The sequence below is a fragment of the Ranitomeya variabilis genome, chromosome 3 (assembly GCF_051348905.1).
Source record: "Ranitomeya variabilis isolate aRanVar5 chromosome 3, aRanVar5.hap1, whole genome shotgun sequence".
NCBI lineage: Eukaryota > Metazoa > Chordata > Amphibia > Anura > Dendrobatidae > Ranitomeya > Ranitomeya variabilis.
The window spans coordinates 695630861-695650497 of NC_135234.1; the positions used below are offsets into that span (position 1 = coordinate 695630861).

The following is a 19637-nucleotide window of genomic DNA, read 5'->3' on the forward strand; positions in this document are numbered from 1 at the left end:
GTAGTATATAGCACAGCCCACGCAGTATATAACACAGCCCACGCAGTATATAACACAGCCCACGCAGTATATAACACAGCCCACGCAGTATATAACACAGCCCACGCAGTATATAACACAGCCCACGCAGTATATAACACAGCCCACGCAGTATATAGCACAGCCACATAGTATATAGCACAGCCACATAGTATATAGCACAGCCACATAGTATATAGCACAGCCCATGCAGTATATAACAGCCCACGTAGTATATAGCACAGCCCACGTAGTATATAGCACAGCCAAATAGTATATAGCACAGCCAAATAGTATATAGCACAGCCCATGTAGTATATAGCACAGCCAAATAGTATATAGCACAGCCCACGCAGTATATAACAGCCCACGTAGTATATAGCACAGCCCACGTAGTATATAGCACAGCCCACGTAGTATATAGCACAGCCCACGTAGTATATAGCACAGCCCACGTAGTATATAACACAGCCCACGCAGTATATAACACAGCCCACGCAGTATATAACACAGCCCACGTAGTATATAACACAGCCCACGTAGTATATAGCACAGCCCACGCAGTATAACACAGCCCACATAGTATATAGCACAGCCACGTAGTATATTGCACAGCCCACGTAGTGTAGAGAACAGCGAAGTAGTATATAACACAGCCCACTCAGTATGTAACACAGCCCACTCAGTATGTAACACAGCCCACTCAGTATGTAACACAGCCCACGCAGTATGTAACACAGCCCACGCAGTATGTAACACAGCCCACGCAGTATGTAACACAGCCCACGCAGTATGTAACACAGCCCACGCAGTATGTAACACAGCCCACGCAGTATGTAACACAGCCCACGCAGTATGTAACACAGCCCACGCAGTATGTAACACAGCCCACGCAGTATGTAACACAGCCCACGCAGTATGTAACACAGCCCACGCAGTATGTAACACAGCCCACGCAGTATGTAACACAGCCCACGCAGTATGTAACACAGCCCACGCAGTATGTAACACAGCCCACGCAGTATGTAACACAGCCCACGCAGTATGTAACACAGCCCACGCAGTATGTAACACAGCCCACGCAGTATGTAACACAGCCCACGCAGTATGTAACACAGCCCACGCAGTATGTAACACAGCCCACGCAGTATGTAACACAGCCCACGCAGTATGTAACACAGCCCACGCAGTATGTAACACAGCCCACGCAGTATGTAACACAGCCCACGCAGTATGTAACACAGCCCACGCAGTATGTAACACAGCCCACGCAGTATGTAACACAGCCCACGCAGTATGTAACACAGCCCACGCAGTATATAACACAGCCCACGCAGTATATAGCAATGTGGGCACCATATCCCTGTTAAAAAAAAGAATTAAAATAAAAAATAGTTATATACTCACCTTCCGGCGGCCTCTGGATCCGGCCCAGGCCTTTAGCGATGCTCCTCACGTCGCTCCGTTCCTAGTAATGCCTTGCAGCAATAACCCGTGATGATGTAGCGGTCTCGCGAGACCGCTACGTCATCACAAGTCGTTGGCGCAATGCATTCTTGGGACCAGAGCGTTGCAAGGAGCGGGAAAGGCTGCCGCGGACACCGGAAGGTGAGAGTATAATGATTTTTTTTACTATTATTATTATTTTTAACATTATATGTTTTTACTATTGATACTGCATAGGCAGCATTAATAGTAAAAAGTTGGTCACACAGGGTTAATGGCAGCGTTAAATCGCGTTATGCTGCGGTGTAACGCAGTCCATTTAACGGACTGCTAAAATGCTATGTGGGCGCTGACTGGAGGGGAGTAGGGAGGGGCCGGACTGTGCCTGTCGCTGATTGGTCGCGACCAGCCGGCTGCGACCAATCAGTGACGCGGGATTTCCGTGACAGACAGACAAATAGACGGAAGTGGACCTTAGACGATTATATAGATAGATGGTTGACAAATGCAATGTTGACTTTTGTCTCTTTTTACAATTGTAAGTGAGAAATCTATAAAGAAACCGTCTGTGTGTATGGAGCTCAGCCTTGTCCACCTCCTTCTCCTGTGTGTGCCTGTAAGACACTGGATGACTGGTTGAAGCAGACACCTCCTCCGGTGACCAGTCTGAAAAAAATTCGAATCCCTGCCCCCGATCTCAGAATGCATGGCTCCATCGGCCACCAACCAAACATGGAACAGATTAGCAGAATATTGGTCCCTTCTTTTCACTGCAGGATTTTTACAAGACTGTTGCAGAACGGTGCAGATGCTGCTGGCTAACAAATAAGGAGGAGGGCTATTATATGGGCTAGTCATATATTATATGGGCAAGTCTTATATGGGCTAGTCTTCTATATTATATGGGCTAGTCTTATATTGGACAATAGAAAAAAAAAGTGCAGGTTCATAGTAAGAAAAAAAAAGAACACATGTCAACTAGGCGGGCTAGCACATGGTGATGGTAGAAGTGTGTGGTGTTAAAATGAAACCTGATCTTGTATTTCAGCTATGCTCTCCATACAGGAACACTGGATTTTAGATGTGACGGGATCTATTTCTCACCTGCTCAGGCCTGTGCTGCTGCAGACAACTGTATATTTGGCTTAATCCCGCTCTGGTCAATACATAAGAGGCTTGTTCATTAATTAGAGTGTCCAAATGAGCATCAATCTATAAAAGGGAAAAAACACATGGTACTATTAAATATTACAAACAATGTGAAAAATAGACATTACACTATTATTGGAACATAGTTAAAATCCTGATAAGTAAAGTAATGGGGGTTTGTCTACTACTCATACTCCCCCTTCTGCATCCCTATGTTCCCCCCCCCAGTAAAATAACACCTATACTGACCTCCAGTGCCGATGCCGATCCAGCGGTGTTGGCACTGGCTCTCCCAAGGATCGCGTGACATGTTATGTCATGAGATCCCTGTGGCCAATCAGCACTGGCTTCACTCACCCTGCCTTCGGACAAAATCACATACATTCAGAGGAAGAGAGAGCTGCTGCTAATCACTAATCACCGTGGGGAGCATTAGGTGATATGACTGTGTCCATCATTTTTTTTTTTTTTTTTTTTTTTTTTTTTCAGTTATAAACTCTTTTATAATTTTAAATTCCTTTATATAAGTAGTAGTGAACAGGTTGGAATTGAAAGGGATAAACCAGCACTGGTCACCTCCATTAGGAGGTGAACGTGGTCAGTTATGTCAATCTACAGATACCAGCTGGCTTGCGTGTGTGAGTGGCAAGTATCATGCCCCGTCCTATTCTAATGAATAAGACAGGTGCGTGATATGTGCTGCTCTTCAATGTCAGGGAAGTCAGTCTCAGGGGGCTAAGTTTTGGGACTGTACATTGAAAGAGAGTGTAGTGTCTGTCTAGATGGTGGATGCACAGTCACAAAAGGGGGGGTTCGCTTAGCTACTTAAATGAGCAATCAGCCAGCCCCTAACACACAGGAAACTCTACTGTGCCAAGCTTTGACGAAACAGGGAAAATCTATGGAGATTTGCTACTACAAGTGTATTAGTAAGTCAAATACAATTACAACAGGAACACATTTAAAGGGGGATCTTCCACTAGAATTTTACCAAACAAACTGCATACATTATAAAATAGAAGATCACAAACTTGATGAGGCCGTTATGCTTCCTTTGGGTTATAGAGCCCTTCTGATATGGATTTTCAGATAATAACATGAGCTAAAGAGTGAAAGAGCTCATGCGTGTATTCAGTCTCCGTCCATGCATCCAGCCTAACTGACAGCTGCAGCTTGTACTGAGTAGTGTAAGATTTCAGCAGGGAGGAGGGACACTGAGGAGCGGCCAATCAGATGGCGGAGATTGAGTTAATTTCAAAAATTATTATGAAGCCAATCTTACATATGTGGATAAGTCTATAAAGGTTCATGAAGGTCTATGAAGGTGTCTCTTCCATAAAAATGACTATGAATAGATACACTTTTCCTTCCTTAACGCTCTATATTTGATTGGAGAAGAGAAGCAAGAAAATTCAGCTGTAGCTAATGAAGTAATACACTGGAGACAGACTTGCCTGGAATTGCAGCATCTCAAGACGCTTGTCAGTGAACTCAAATAAAGCCAACGTCGTCTTCATCACATAAAGACAATTGACCATGTATGTGGCCATGTCAGCTGTGCCCAAATTACTGGCAGAGACCGTACACATCTGTAGCAAGGGATCCAGGACACAGGACAAAACCTAATGAAATAGATCAGGACACAGAGTACAGAACATCATGTTAATTTCCTTTTATTCAAGGGGGGTTATTTCCAATTACACTGGAGTATATTGTCCATGGTTCACGGGAACAAACAGTCTAAACTATCACAGGGCTTACATATGTATCCTACATTATTATTATTATTCATTTTTATAGCGCCATTTATTCCATGGCGCTTTACATGTGAAAAAAGGGGCATACATAGACAAGTACAATCAACATGAGCAATACAATGCACACACAAGTACAGAAGGAGATTGCACCCTGTCCGCTAGGGCTCACAGTCTACGGGGGATGGGTGAGGATACACTAGGAGAGGGTAGAGCTGGTTGTGCAGCGGTTCAGTAGACTGAGGATCACTGCAAGTTGTAGGCTTGTCGGAACAGGTCGGTCTTCAGGTTCCTTTTGAAAGTTTCCATGGCAGGTGAAAGTCTGTTGTGTTGTGGTAGAGAGTTCCAGAGTATGGGGGAAGCACGGGAGAAGTCATGTATGCGGTTATGGGAAGAAGAGATAATAGGGGAGTAGAGAAGGAGATCTTGAGAGGATTGAAGGTTGCGTGTAGGTAAGTATCGGCCGACCATATCACTGATGTATGGAGGAGACAGGTTGTGGATGGCTTTGTATGTCATGGTTAGGGTTTTGAACTGGAGCCTCTGGACAAAAGGAAGCCAATCAAGGGCTTGGCAGAGAGGAGAGGCTGGGGAATAACAGGGAGACAGGTGGATTAGTCGGTCAGCAAAGTTTAGGATAGATTGGAGTGGTACAAGATTGCTAGAGGGGAGGCCAGAGAGCAGGAGGTTGCAATAGTCAAGGTGGGAGATGATGAGGGCGTGCACAAGTGTTATTTGCAGTTTCTTGGTCAAGGAATGTACGGATCTGGGAAATGTTTTTAAGTTGGAGTCAGCAAGAGGAAGCAAGGGCTTGGATATGTGGCTTGAAAGAGAGGGCACAGTCGAGGATCACCCCAAGGCACCGAGCATGCAGGACTGGGGAAAGTGAGCAGCCATTGACATTGATGGATTGGTCTGGTGAAGGGGTAGAGTAAGATGGGGGAAAGATGATAAACTCTGTTTTGTCTATGTTCAGTTTAGAAAGCGAGTAGAAAAGAAAGATGAAATAGCGGACAGACATTGTGGGATTTTGGTCAGTAAGGAGGTGATGTCAGGTCCAGATAGGTAGATCTGCATGTCATCGGCGGAGAGATGATACTGCAGACCGTCGGATTCTATCAGCTGTCCCAGGCCAAAGGTGTAGATGGAGAAGAGCAGGGGTCCTAGAACTGAGCCTTGGGGAACACTGACAGACAGGGGGTGAGGAGGTGGTGTGGGATAGGGAGACACAATGTCCGGTCTGTTAGAAATGACGAGATCCAGAATAGGGCCAAATCTGTGATGCCAAGAGATGACAGAATCTGTAGCAAGAGGGAGGGACGTCTTCCCGGTATTCCAGGACCTCTCCTCGGAGAGCCAGGATTCACAGCATCCGTCAGGAGGCAGTGTATCAACTTTCAAAATGATCAAGCCAGAGACTTCACGCGTCATTACGGCGCCACCGTGGGATTTCAAGCTTCGACAGGCCGGAATTCCTCAGACTGATAAGTTTACCTGTTTCATAACCGGTTGTTCTTACCCTGACGTAATATTTAGTTTAACTCTCCTTTTAACCCTTTCTCTCCCTGCGTGGAGTAACCCCTGCAATAAACCCTTTAACTCTTGCTCTGCCTCCTGCTCGTCACTGCATCCCGCGTTCCTGCATTGCTTTCAGTACAATTGACCTTGCGTTTGTGTACACCCCAGAAAAGTTGACATTGCCAAAAGTGTGTAGTGTGTTAGTGGTGTGTGACTGGTGTGGTCATAGTCCTGGGGGAGTGACGCCTTTAGGTGACAGCCATATTGTCACGTCTGCCGTGCTTGCCGCACCTACTCCCGGGCCCCGGCATACTGTCCCGGCGCGCTCCCGGAGTGACCGTGCGTCACCCGAACTCCTCACTTCCTGTCTCTTGGGTCCCGTCGGGTGTGCATGTACACCTGGCATCCCAGGCTTAGTAGCGCACGCGCACTTCCTCGGGCTTGACTACAGCCGCTCAGTTCCTCCACTCTATGACCTGGGAGGACCCTGACCCAGAAGTCCTGCAGCACGCACTCTATATCAGGTAGCCTCTCCCCCTGCTCTGTGCCTGACTGTCCATTGTGTCCCATGCTTGATTCAGGCTCCAAGCTTCCCTGCGCTCTCCTGTCTACCTGCCTGTCTGAACTGCCTTGCGCGCTGCCTTGCGTCCTGCGCCACCCTATCTTGTGACCTCTCTGAGTTCTCTCCTAGTGCCTTCCGTCCCAGCCTGTTCCTTTCTCTTACTGTGTCGCCAGTTCCTCCTAAGTGTTCCTCCTCCGTTGTTCTCCTTCGGATATTCAGCAGTCTCCCCTGCGGTTGTCGGTCCCTGCTACCTGTCTCCCAGTCTGTTTTCCGCTTGTGTCTCCTACCTACTGTCCCTGGGTATCAGCTTCCGCAGAAACAGTCTCCCCTGGGCCTGCCCCTGACGCTCCCTGTATAGGGGGTGGTCCACTAGGCCAGCTCACCCGAGGGAGGTTCGTTGTCGCGGTCCTGCAGGTTCACATTAGGAGTTCCACAAGTCTCACACATGTGATGACAGTGTGTAGTGTGTTAGTGGTGTGTGGCTGGTGTAGTCATAGTCCTGGGGAAGTGACGTGTTTAGGTGATAGCCATATGATTACCGTGTGTAGTGTGTTAGTCGTGTGTGGCTGGTGTAGTCATAGTCCTGGGGGAGTGACGCGTTTAGGTGATAGCCATATGATTACCGTGTGTAGTGTGTTAGTTGTGTGTGGCTGGTGTAGTCATAGTCCTGGGGAAGTGATGTGTTTAGGTGATAGCTATATGATTACCGTGTGTAGTGTGTTAGTGGTGTGTGGCTGGTGTAGTCATAGTCCTGGGGAAGTGACGTGTTTAGGTGATAGCCATATGATTACCGTGTGTAGTGTGTTAGTCGTGTGTGGCTGGTGTAGTCATAGTCCTGGGGAAGTGACGTGTTTAGGTGATAGCTATATGATTACCGTGTGTAGTGTGTTAGTGGTGTGTGGCTGGTGTAGTCATAGTCCTGGGGGAGTGACACGTTTAGGTGATAGCCATATGATTACCGTGTGTAGTGTGTTAGTTGTGTGTGGCTGGTGTAGTCATAGTCCTGGGGAAGTGATGTGTTTAGGTGATAGCTATATGATTACCGTGTGTAGTGTGTTAGTGGTGTGTGGCTGGTGTAGTCATAGTCCTGGGGGAGTGACACGTTTAGGTGATAGCCATATGATTACTGTGTGTAGTGTGTTAGTGGCGTGTGGCTGGTGTGGTCATAGTCCTGAGGGAGTGACACGTTTAGGTGATAGCCATATGAATACTGTGGGTAGTGTCACCTTTCTGGGACATTAGATAAATATTTATTCTTTACATGAAATAACTCCTCTTTCCAGAGTGACCCCGTATTCTGGATTCCCCCAGGGCAGTGGGGAGCTGTCTGGCTGCATCGAGAGGATGAAAATCTGTGATGTGTGATCTTCCTTCACTCCCTACATAAAACTACATTTTACAGGACCATGTCCTTTAATAAGTTCACAATAAATGCATTAAACGTTATCCCTCCCTCTTCCCCTCCCCCCACTCCCCCCCCAAAAAAAAAAAACAGGATATGGGATCACATTATGACCTCAGAGGGTCCAACTGCTAGATCCCTAGTGATCTCAAGATTAATGCTCAGCAACCCCATCCTGAATGGATCAGAGGGTGTGCACGCTCGACCTCCGCATGCAATACTTTCTTATGCAGCAAATATTAATCTTTTACAGGAGCAGTTACAGTTTCCATCTTACAGAATGGGTAATGTATCCGTAATTCATCCACTCTGATGGTCCGTATGGCATCCATCCGTTTTTCTTGCACCCATCTGATTTTGCAGTGATATCGCCGCTTGCTGCAATTATTTCCTCAAGCCGAATATCGCTGAGAAAAAAACACAGATCTGCGCGGCCTCATTGAATAACATTGGTCCGAGTGTAATCCCTTTTTTATCAGATTGCTCTGGTCCATGTTATACAGTGGTGTGATTTTGCGAGTGTTTCGAGCACCAACCATCCAGGGATTCATTCCGATCGCCATTTTTGGGGTCAGGAATGAATTTTTTTCCCCTGCTATGAGGATTATCCAAGAACAAGTCCTCGGGGTTTTTCACCTTCCTCTGGATAAGTATAGCAAGTAATTAGTTGCTGAAATTGAATGAATTCTTGCAGTCATACTTGCTATGTCACCATGTGGACTCATCTGCAATGTGGTGGAAATGGACACACAGAAGGAAGCAGCTGCTCCTTCACTAACCAGATATGGACTGACGGAAGGAAGCGGATGCTCCTTCACCAACCAGATATGGACTGACGGAAGGAAGCGGGTGCTCCTTCACTTACCTGCCATGGACAGACGGAAGGAAGCGGCTGCTCCTTCACGTACCTGCCATGCACAGATGGAAGGAAGCGGCTGCGCCTTCACCAACAAGATATGGACTGACAAAAGGAAGCGGATGCTCCTTCACTTACCTGCCATGGACAGACGGAAGGAAGCGGACGCTCCTTCACTTACTTGCCATGGACAGACAGAAAGCCATGAAGCTGAACACAATGTTGCAGGATGAATATCCTAGAGGGATCCAGGAAAACTCAGAGCAGGCAGATCACACTCCATACATTCCTGCACTTCACCTTTCCATCATGTGTGATGCAGACCTGGATTTCTAAAAACAGCACATGAGCAAGCTGAGGCCTGAGGAATGGAGTCATCATCATCATCTACTCCATCACCTTCCATAACAATAACATTGTTTACGGATAAATAAAAAGAACAATCTATAGAAGTTTCCGTATAATTTCCTTTATTAGTGGCCTCTTAAGGAGGAGTGATGTTATATTAGTGGATTTGCCTCATTTACATTGCTCTTGTTTGATTGGTTTATTGGAAACAGCAGAAAGTTTTTAAATTTTGCAAAGAAACCCAATGTTTAACGGGGTTCAACAATTTTGATTGGAACAGTAAAAGGCCAACAAAAAAGCATAAGCAGCAGAGTCTACACATATAAGCCATGTTGTATAATGTAGGAAGCGGCAGTCAGCCACCTTGCCTGTCCTCCCCATACACATGTAGGGGATTCGGCCTAAATGGGTTTGTAGTTTTTAAGGGGAAGGAAGAAGGTGACAGCCAGGCCTTTTTAGGGGCGGCTTATCTCAAACAAGCCCTCTGTCATGGGTTGAGAGCCCCACAATACACTGGAGATATAATAAATGGGCAGGTTCAGCTGACTTTACACTAACGTGTAAGGGTCTTCCTGCTTTTTCTCAGATATGAACACACACATGCTCAGCCACATTCCCCTGCATGTGTATGGAGGAGATAGGAATGATGGCTGCCGGCAAAGCCAGAGTCACCTCAATATAACATGCATGTCCTGCTTTATAGTGGGGATAATCTACTCACCTCATGTGCAGAATAGGGCCGTAAAAAAGGATTTGAAAGTTTTCTTGAAAAGATCTAAATTTGCTACTAAAGCTTTAACCGTTCTAACATTCTAACAGAATAGAAAAGTGCTGGAAAAATTAGGGTGATGAAAAGTACACACATGGGGGAGGTTATTAACCCCTTCACCCCCGAGCCTGTTTTCACCTTCCTGACCAGGCCAAATTTTACAATGTCACATAATGTGCTAATAAAAATCGAGAATGCTTCAACAGATCCAAGTGATCCTGAGATCGTCCCTCCTCATGTTAGTGGTACATTTAAGCCAATATGTTTTTCCCGTTTATTTGCAAAAAAAAATGGCATTTTAGAAATTTTTTTTAGCAAATTTCAAATTTTAAAATTTTTATGCTCTAAGCACCTTTAAAACGAATGATGGAGCAGATGTCCGTTCCTCAGCATCATGACATGCTACGTCCATCATGGATTAAAACCGTCACGGTATGTAAACATGCAGTGACAGCTCTGTGCTGACAGCAGTCACTGACAGCTGAGCGGCACGGTAAGAGGTGCGGGGAGCCATGTCACCAGCCCCCACACGCAGATTGCTGTGATCGGTCAGTCAACCCGACTAACTGATCACTGCATGATCGTGCAGGAAGTGCTGAAATATCAGCACCTTCCGCATGATCTCCACCCATGGAAGGCTCACATAAAGCAGAAAATGCTAAGCAAGCCTGAAGAGAAATCTACATGAAGCGTCAACATCACTTATCCAGCAGGAAGAACGCACATCCCAAAAATCACATAACATGGCAGTGATGTTTCTTAAGAAGCTGCCCCAATTGTTATGGGCTCATAATGAGGAAAGGTGTTCCCCACAACAAACACACATCCACATTCTACAGAACAGATGGATAATATTAGATTACTGGAGGTGCTGTGAGCACAGATATGGACTTTCCAGTTTACACTTACCAGCACCCTAATGGGACAACTTTTTGAGAGTAACGTAAATGGCCGCATCTCCTCCCCAGATGATTGCTAGAGAACTGACCACTGGCACCCAGTGATCGCAGTAATGGAGACACCATATCCTCCATGTGAATGGAGCAGTAGTGTGCACTGTCTATAGAAATCGAGGTGACACATGCAGGCTACTGATTTATTACCAGGGGGATGGATAGGAAACAGTCAGACCCCTACCCATCATACATTTATCACCCATTCTGTAGATTGATAAACATTGAAATATTATTCATGGGTGACTCCTTTTTTTATTTCGAGGGAATTAAAATTCGTCCTGATCATGTTATGGACAGCACAACTCATTACAGGGCACAGCTAATATCCGATGGTTGGAGTACAATTACACTCCCAATAATTCCTCCATCGTACCAAGCATGGGTGCAGAGAAGATGGCCCTTTCCCGGTGTGATTCCCGTTGCATCACATGACAAAGCACACCGTCCATGCTGCCGCTAAGAATAGATCACATGATCCTTTTCAGAGCTGCTGACTTGCTGAAAAAGGGAACATGTGACTACAAAGAACTTTTTATTTTTATTGTTTGTTCACGCCCCGTACGCACAGTGTGATCCTGATAGTGACAGATGTAACACACAATCTACGTAAGGCTCACATACCTGCACAAAGTCAGCTTGTCTGGCATCGAGGGGGACAACGGAGGAGTCGTGAGAGACGAGAACTTCACGCAGAAGAGTAAGGGTCTGATTTAATGCCGCACTTGGTCCAAGATCTGCAGGAGGCAGCTCCACCTAAATGACAGGCTCCTGGTTAGACTTACATTCATAATGACATGATCTCAAGAAAGCAATAACCAGTTATCACTGCTCCAGTGCCCATACACCTAGACCGGCCATATATATGGCATTTAAATCAGGTGTTAGAAATGAAGAAGAAAAAAAAAAACACACAGAAGCCTACTGTAAGAGCAGAAATAAATCAATTTATGGCTGACCCTAAAATTAAGGTTTTTGTAATGAATGGAAAGTTGAGATGGGTGATTACTTAAAGGGAATCTGTCACCCCTTGGATGATTTTGATCTATTACTATGGGTATACAGGTAATAGAATGGTTAAATCAGTCTAACCGGTATGCCTCATAGCTGCGGTAAAGATCTTGAGAAATTAATTTGCAATCTTTTATGTTAATGATTTCTTCCAGGCTCTGGGGCTTGCAGTGCCAGGAAGATTCCCTGCCTCCTGACTTCATTATAATGGTAAATCTCTCCTATCAGCATCACACTGGCCTGTTTGGCGCTGTAATCCCACGCATGCGCCATGCACATGCGCGGTTACGCAAACCCTGTCCGCCCCTGTATGGTCAGTGTCTGCATTGATCATTCTCGTCTGCGCAGAAGATGGGTGATTGTAGTCAGGAGGCAGAGATTTCTTCATGGCACCCACGCCCCGAAGCCTGGAACAAATCATTAACATAAAAGATTATAAATTAATTTCTCATGATCTACACCGCCGCTGTGAGGCATAAAGGTAAGACTGGTTTAACCATTCTATTCCCTGTATGCCCAGAGTAATAATCAAAATCGTCCAGGGAGTGACAGATGCCCTTTAAGCTGGCCAAATTAGATGGCTGAGATTTTCAGAAGTTGAGGGTGAGCTCGATGGTTGAGTGGAACTTGTTGAAGGTTTTGTGGAAGTTAAGCAGATCATCTTTTGAGGATGTCCAGATTATTAGCAAACCAGCAATGCAGTGAAAGTATGCTAGAGGTTTAATAGCACAAGAATATAAAAACTCCTACTCTAGTTTGGCCATAAACAGGTTAGAATATTGTGGTGAAACTTTGCTTCCCATGGCACTGCCCAAACAACGCAGATATAAATATTTCTCAAAGGAAAAGTAACTAATGGAGCACAAACATGATAAAATTGCAGGGCATGGCTCTGTAGCCATATAGTTATTTTGAAGGAAATTTTGGCATGCACCAATACCATCCTCATGGGGAACATTGGCGTGTAGAGAGTCTACATCTATCGTGGTTAATATTGTTTCCTTTGGAAGTGGACCCAAGGCTGAGAGATTGCAGAGAATGTCTGTGGTTTCCTGGATATAACAGGGTCTACATGTCACCAAGAGTTCTCGCATGTTCTCCACCCAGCCTGGAATAATGCCCCAATACCAGAGATAATTGGTCTCCCTGGATTGTCTCCTTTATGTATTTTAGAAAACCTGTAGAAGGTACCCGCTTGGGGATTTTCCGGTATTAGGTCTAATAGAAAGGATGATGTGGAATCAAACCCAATTATGATATATTCCCGAGTGTATTTTTTGGTGGGATCTTCCTTAACAGCATGTAGTATTTCTGTCGGAGAGTTGTCTGCGTGCTTCCTAGATTTAATCAGATATGTTCTTAATAGTTGCAGCTCCTTCTTAATCTTCTGGTTTAAATGATGATATTGTTGCAAGATATTAGGGACTGTATGGTTTTCCTTTCCGCAATTCTGAGATTTTGTGATACTTTATGGTGTCTGTCCAAACTGGTGGATTTTACATTTTTCGTAAACAACATATATAGTGATCCAGAATTTGTTTTTCTCAAGTTTGTCCTCTTTTTCAATTTTAATAATAATAATAATAATAATAATTTTTATTTATATAGCGCCAACATATTCCGCAGCGCTTTACAACTTATAGAGGGGACTTGTACAGACAATAGACATTACAGCATAACAGAAATCACAGTTCAAAACAGATACCAGGAGGAATGAGGGCCCTGCTCGCAAGCTTACAAACTATGAGGAAAAGGGGAGACACGAGAGGTGGATGGTAACAATTGCTTTAGTTATGTGGACCAGCCATAGTGTAAGGATCGGGTGTTCATGTAAAGCTGCATGAACCAGTTAACAGCCTAAGTATGTAGCAGTACAGACACAGAGTGCTATTAACTGCATAAAGTGTATGAGAACACGATGCGAGGAACCGGATTATGTGTTTTGTTTTTTTTCTATTTTTAATAGGCCACACAGGGATAGTTAGGTTAATGCGTTGAGGCGGTAGGCCAGTCTGAACAAATGCGTTTTTAGGGCACGCTTAAAACTGTGGGGATTGGGGATTAATCGTATTAACCTAGGTAATGCATTCCAAAGAATCGGTGCAGCACGTGTAAAGTCTTGGAGACGGGAGTGGGAGGTTCTGATTATTGAGGATGCTAACCTGAGGTAATTAGCGGAGCGGAGGGCACGGGTAGGGTGGTAGACTGAGACCAGAGAGGAGATGTAGGGTGGTGCTGAGCCATGGAGTGCTTTGCGGATGAGGGTAGTAGTTTTGTACTGGATTCTGGAGTGGATGGGTAGCCAGTGTAATGACTGGCACAAGGTAGAGGCATCGGTGTAACGGTTGGTGAGGAATATGATCCTGGCAGCAGCATTCAGGACAGAATGGAGCGGGGAGAGTTTGGTAAGAGGGAGGCCGATTAGTAGAGAGTTACAATAGTCCAGACAGGAATGAATAAGAGAAACAGTAAGAGTTTTTGCAGAGTCGAAAGTAAGAAAAGGGCGAATTCTAGAAATGTTTTTGAGATGCAGATAAGAAGAGCGAGCCAGTGATCGGATGTGGGGGGTGAATGAAAGCTCGGAATCAAGGATGACCCCAAGGCAGCGGGCATGTTGCTTTGGAGTAATGATTGAACCGCACACGGAGATGGCAATGTCAGGCAAAGGTAGGTTAGTAGAGGGAGAGAACACGAGGAGTTCAGTTTTTGACAGGTTCAGTTTCAGATAGAGGGAGGACATGATGTTAGAGACAGCGGTAAGACAATCACTGGTGTTTTCTAAGAAGGTCGGAGTGAAAGCAGGAGAAGAGGTGTATAATTGCGTGTCATCAGCATAGAGATGGTACTGGAACCCAAATCTACTGATTATTTGTCCAATAGGGGCAGTATACAATGAGAAGAGGAGGGGGCCTAGGACTGATCCTTGAGGAACCCCAACAGTAAGGGGAAGGTGAGAGGAGGAGGAACCAGCAAAACATACAGTGAAGGATCGGTCAGAGAGATAGGAGGAGAACCAAGAGAGAACGGTGTCCTTGATGCCGATGGAGCGGAGCAGTGAGGAGGAGCTGATGATCCACAGTGTCGAATGCTGCGGAAAGATCCAATAGAATTAGCATGGAGTAGTGACCATTAGATTTAGCTGTTTGTAGGTCATTAGAGACTTTAGTGAGGGCAGTTTCAGTAGAGTGTAAAGAGTGGAAGCCAGATTGAAGAGGGTCGAGAAGAGAGTTATCTGAGAGATAGCGGGTAAGACGGGAGTGGACCAGGCGTTCCAGGAGTTTAGAGATGAAGGGAAGATTAGAGACAGGTCTATAATTAGCGGCACAGTTTTGGTCGAGGGAGGGTTTTTTAAGTAATGGATGTATGATGGCATGCTTAAATGAGGAGGGAAAAATACCGGAAGTGAGGGAAAGGTTGAATATTTTTGTTAGGTGAGAGGTGACAGCCGGGGAAAGGGACTGGAGGAGATGTGACGGAATGGGGTCGCTGGTGCAAGTGGACGGGCGAGAAGATGCAAGGAGCCTGCTTACTTCTTCTTCAGTAACTGGTTCAAAGTCAGAGAGTGAACTAGATGCAGTGGGGGAGGGAGGACAGTGCCTGGTATGAAGAGATTGGGAGATGATTTCCTGTCGAATGTGGTCAATTTTTTCTTTGAAGTAATTGGCCAGATCGTCAGCGCGGAGATCTGTGGTTGGGGCCTGCTCTCTTGGGTTGAGTAGGGACTGGAAAGTGTCGAAGAGACGTTTAGGGTTATTGGACAGCGAGGTGATGAGGGTGTTGAAATAGGTTTGTTTGGAGAGGTGAAGGGCAGAGTTGTATGTTTTTAGCATGAATTTATAATGGATGAAATCATCGGGTAGATTAGATTTTCTCCACAGACGTTCGGCGCACCTGGAGCATCGCTGCAGGAAGCGTGTTTGCAGCATGTGCCACGGTTGCCGCCGTCTGTGTCGAGTTGCTCTATGTATAGGAGGAGCAGCTTCGTCCAGGGCACTTTGCAGGGTTTCATTGTAATGGTTCAGAGCAGAATCAGGACATGAGATGGAGGAGATTGGGGCCAATGAGGACTGCAAGTTCTTCATAAGTTTCTGGGTGTTAATGGCCTGTATGTTTCTATAAGTGTGGAAAGTGGGGGTGACCTGAGCGGGATGGCAGTTCTTGATAGAGAATGAAAGAAGGTTGTGGTCAGAGAGCGGGAGAGGGGTGTTTGTGAAATCATCCACTGAGCAAAGTCGGGAGAAGACCAAGTCAAGGGAGTTTCCATCTTCATGCGTTGGAGAGTTAGTATGCTGCGAGAGGCCGAAAGAGGAGGTTAGAGATAAAAGGTGAGAAGCAGACGGGGAAAGGGGAGAAGCAATGGGGATGTTGAAATCACCCATGATAAGGGTGGGGGTGTCACAGGAGAGAAAGTGTGGAAGCCAGGTGGCAAAGTGATCCAGGAACTGATGAGAGTGGCCAGGAGGACGATACACCACCGCCACTCGCATGGAGAAGGGGACGTAGAGTCTGACAGCATGGACCTCAAAGGAAGGGAATACAAGTGAGGGACTTGGGGGATAACTTGGAAGGTACATTTGGGTGAAAGGAGTAGCCCAACGCCTCCACCTGCTTTGTTGTCTGATCTTGGGGTATGAGAAAAGTGTAGTCCACCATAGGAGAGAGCAGCAGCAGCGGTTGTGTCTGACTGCTGGATCCAGGTTTCAGTAAGAGCCAGGAGATTAAGAGCCTTAGAAAGGAAGTAATCATGGGTGAAGGAGAGTTTATTACACACAGAGCGAGAATTCCAAAGAGCACAATTGAAAGAGACAGAAGGCATGCATGGAATATTAATAAGGTTAGAGGGGTTTCTGGGTGTAGCAGTTGGGAGGTTTGACTGGCTATAACATGTGGGGCCGGGGTTTGGAGAGATGTCTCCAGCGACTAGGAGAAGGAGGATAGAAAGAGTGAGCAGATGGTTAAGTGATTTGTGAGAGCGTCTTTTGAGTTGGATGGTGGGACTGAATGGATCTGCGCTGTTAAGCAATGTGAACAGAGCATGAGTGCTATACATAGGAGAGGCAAGGACAGAGGGGCCGACATGGATGGAGTTTAAAGAGTTTATGCAAGGGCGGTGAGTGAATGCAGCAGCCAGGATATAGATTATACAGATACATATGGTGAGTATTTGTTTTGTTTCAAGTGAATAGGGAGTAGGTTTAGATTGTCTTACCTGTCTCCTGCCCTGTCTAACTGCCATGTTATAACTGCGTCATACTTTGAAAAAAATATACTTTGAAAAAAAAGTACACGAATAATAGTGCACGAATGCGCCCCTGCATGAATGCATCCCCAAGCTATGTCTACATTTATAGAAGGCTAGCTCTTAGATCTCACTTTTTTTTTTTTCTTTTTTTTGTGGAAAAGGGTGTTTCTCCCCCTCTTGTTACCAATCAATCTAACTCAGTTGAGACAGCAGGACACAATAAATGTAGTGATCAGATAAACAAATGTCCAGGTCTGCATGGATCATAAACCCCTTTGAAAAAGTTATGTGATCTCTCTACATAGGGACAAGCAAAAGTGAGTTAAATATCTATAAACACAAACAAATGCATAATAAGATGACTAACATATATAGCTATATGCAGGATTCAATGCCGAAGATAGAATGAATCAGATACCATCCAAGCCGCTTGCTGTCAGGGAATGGAGCAATAGACATGCAGGATAGTTCAGTTCAGGGAATGAATGAAGTGTTTACCATCCAAGCCGCTTGCTGTCAGGGAATGGAGCAATAGACATGCAGGATAGTTCAGTTCAGGGAATGAATGATATGTTTACCATCCAAGCCGCTTGATTTTTTGATGTGTATTGCATATTAGAATGTGATGTTATATCGGAATGGTCATGAAATAATTACCGGTATTTGAGCCATAATCTGCTAAAGAATTCCTTAACATCACCACAGAGCTGAGCTGTATCAAGTTGTTTGATACGGCAGAATGTTAGACCCGTCGATAGAATATTCATTACCACTGTGCTAGGTTCATACTGATAATGTATGCAAACTGTAAAGTGCTGCGGAATATGTTAGCGCTATATAAAAGTCAAGATTATTATTATACTGAGAAAGGTTTACAACAGAGGACGACATACAGTGCCTTGTGAAAGTATTCGGCTCCCTGGAACTTTTCAACCTTTTCACACATATCCTGCTTCAAACATAAAGATACCAAATGTAAATTTTTGGTGAAGAATCAACAACAAGTGGAACATAATTGTGAAGTTGAACGAAATTTATTGGTTATTTTAAATTTTTGTGGAAATTCAAAAACTAAAAAGTGGGGCGTGCAATACTATTCGGCCCCTTTAACGTAATACTTTGTTGCGCCACCTTTTGCTGCGATTACAGCTGCAAGTCGCTTGGGGTATGCCTCTATCAGTTTTGTACATTGAGAGACTGAAATTCTTGCCCATTCTTCCTTGGCAAACAGCTCGAGCTCAGTGAGGATTGATGGAGATCATTTGTGAAGAGCAGTTTTCAGCTCTTTCCACAGATTCTCGATTGGATTGAGGTCTGGACTTTGACTGTAGTCAAAGGGTTGTGTCAATGGGCTTGATTTTTGCCCACACTGATGCCTGCTCTCCTCACGAATCAATTAACTTTCTTTTTATTTTGATGATATTAAGATGATCTTGTAATTTCTTATAAATGTCTTGTAATCGTTCTTTGCTTAGCTTTAGTTAGACAAGAATCTGGTTCTTGTAGTCTGTCCTGGAGAGAATTTATCTCATTTTGGATGGTTCACTTCTTGCTGTTGAAAAATCCAATGCGATGATTCCAGTCTCTCAGATGATCTGTTGCAAGGTTTCCATGAAAAAATGAATTTTCTAGGTATAATGAGTCGGATTCCTTATCATGAGGTCTTTGGTAATTAAATTTTCCCTTTTCCATCTATATAAAAAGAAGAAGACGAAGAAGAGGTCGCTGTTCAGTTGTGCCAGTTTCTTCAGAGGATTTTTAAGATCCATCTGTGGTCAGTACATTGCGTTGTCTTCCATTATTATGATGCAAAATAAAAAAAAATTCTAAAAATTATATTGTGGTACCGTGCTAGCCAGAAAAACCATGTAAATGCTTTAATGCCACTTAAATGACAAATCTTTTCTAAGAGTAATATCTTTATTGAATAACCAGAAAAATTACATTTGCCAGCTTCCAAAGTAGGCTCCTTCTTCAGGCAAGAATGTAAATCTTTTCCAAACTTCATCCCCACAGCCCCCAACACATCATGTTCTCAGGATTTCCTTAGTGTAAGCATTAGACTAATGTAGACTGACCCCGCCACTATGCTGCTGACCACATAGTCCTACTGGAGATAAAGCTGCTGACTGACATGTCGGCCAGTAGCTTCTCATTGAGGACACAGGAGTAATTGGCCGAATGAGCGCTCTTCTATGTGGGAGAGAAGGCCGAGATAGCGGTCGGCTGAAGCACCGTTCGACAGTCATTTAATCTGTATCGCAAGCTTCAGTAAATTCTCCCGCCAACTCTCCATTCATTACAAAAAAAACTTTATTACCGTGGCTTCTTTTTAGGAATCATCACCCCATCTGCAAAAGGTCCAATTGTAACATCTCTTAAAAGGGAATCCGTCAGCAGGATCAACCATCCTAACCCGTCTAAATGGACATGTAGAGACTAGCGGTGGATAATGTGTCTGGAGGCTGCGCCCCTTACCTCCGTGATCGTCCTTATCAGCCTGCGGTGCTTTTTCTTATGGTGGTCATCGCCCCACCACAACTGCACTCCTTCTAAAGTTTTTGCTATCCTTACCATTCGTGCCCCAAGGTGTGGCGGCGCTTTTTGTA

General features: G+C 44.9%; 1 protein-coding gene across 1 annotated transcript in view; it reads right to left on the minus strand.

The window, feature by feature from the left end:
• COG6 (component of oligomeric golgi complex 6) overlaps window positions 1-19637 on the minus strand; it is a 129014-nt gene that overhangs the window by 26362 nt on the left and 83015 nt on the right. Inside the window, exons 14-16 of the mRNA XM_077298167.1 lie at window positions 11400-11531; window positions 4068-4235; window positions 2569-2676 (exon numbers count right to left, since the gene is read on the minus strand). Coding sequence (XP_077154282.1) covers window positions 2569-2676; window positions 4068-4235; window positions 11400-11531 — 408 coding nt within the window. The remainder of the gene's footprint in view (window positions 1-2568; window positions 2677-4067; window positions 4236-11399; window positions 11532-19637) is intronic.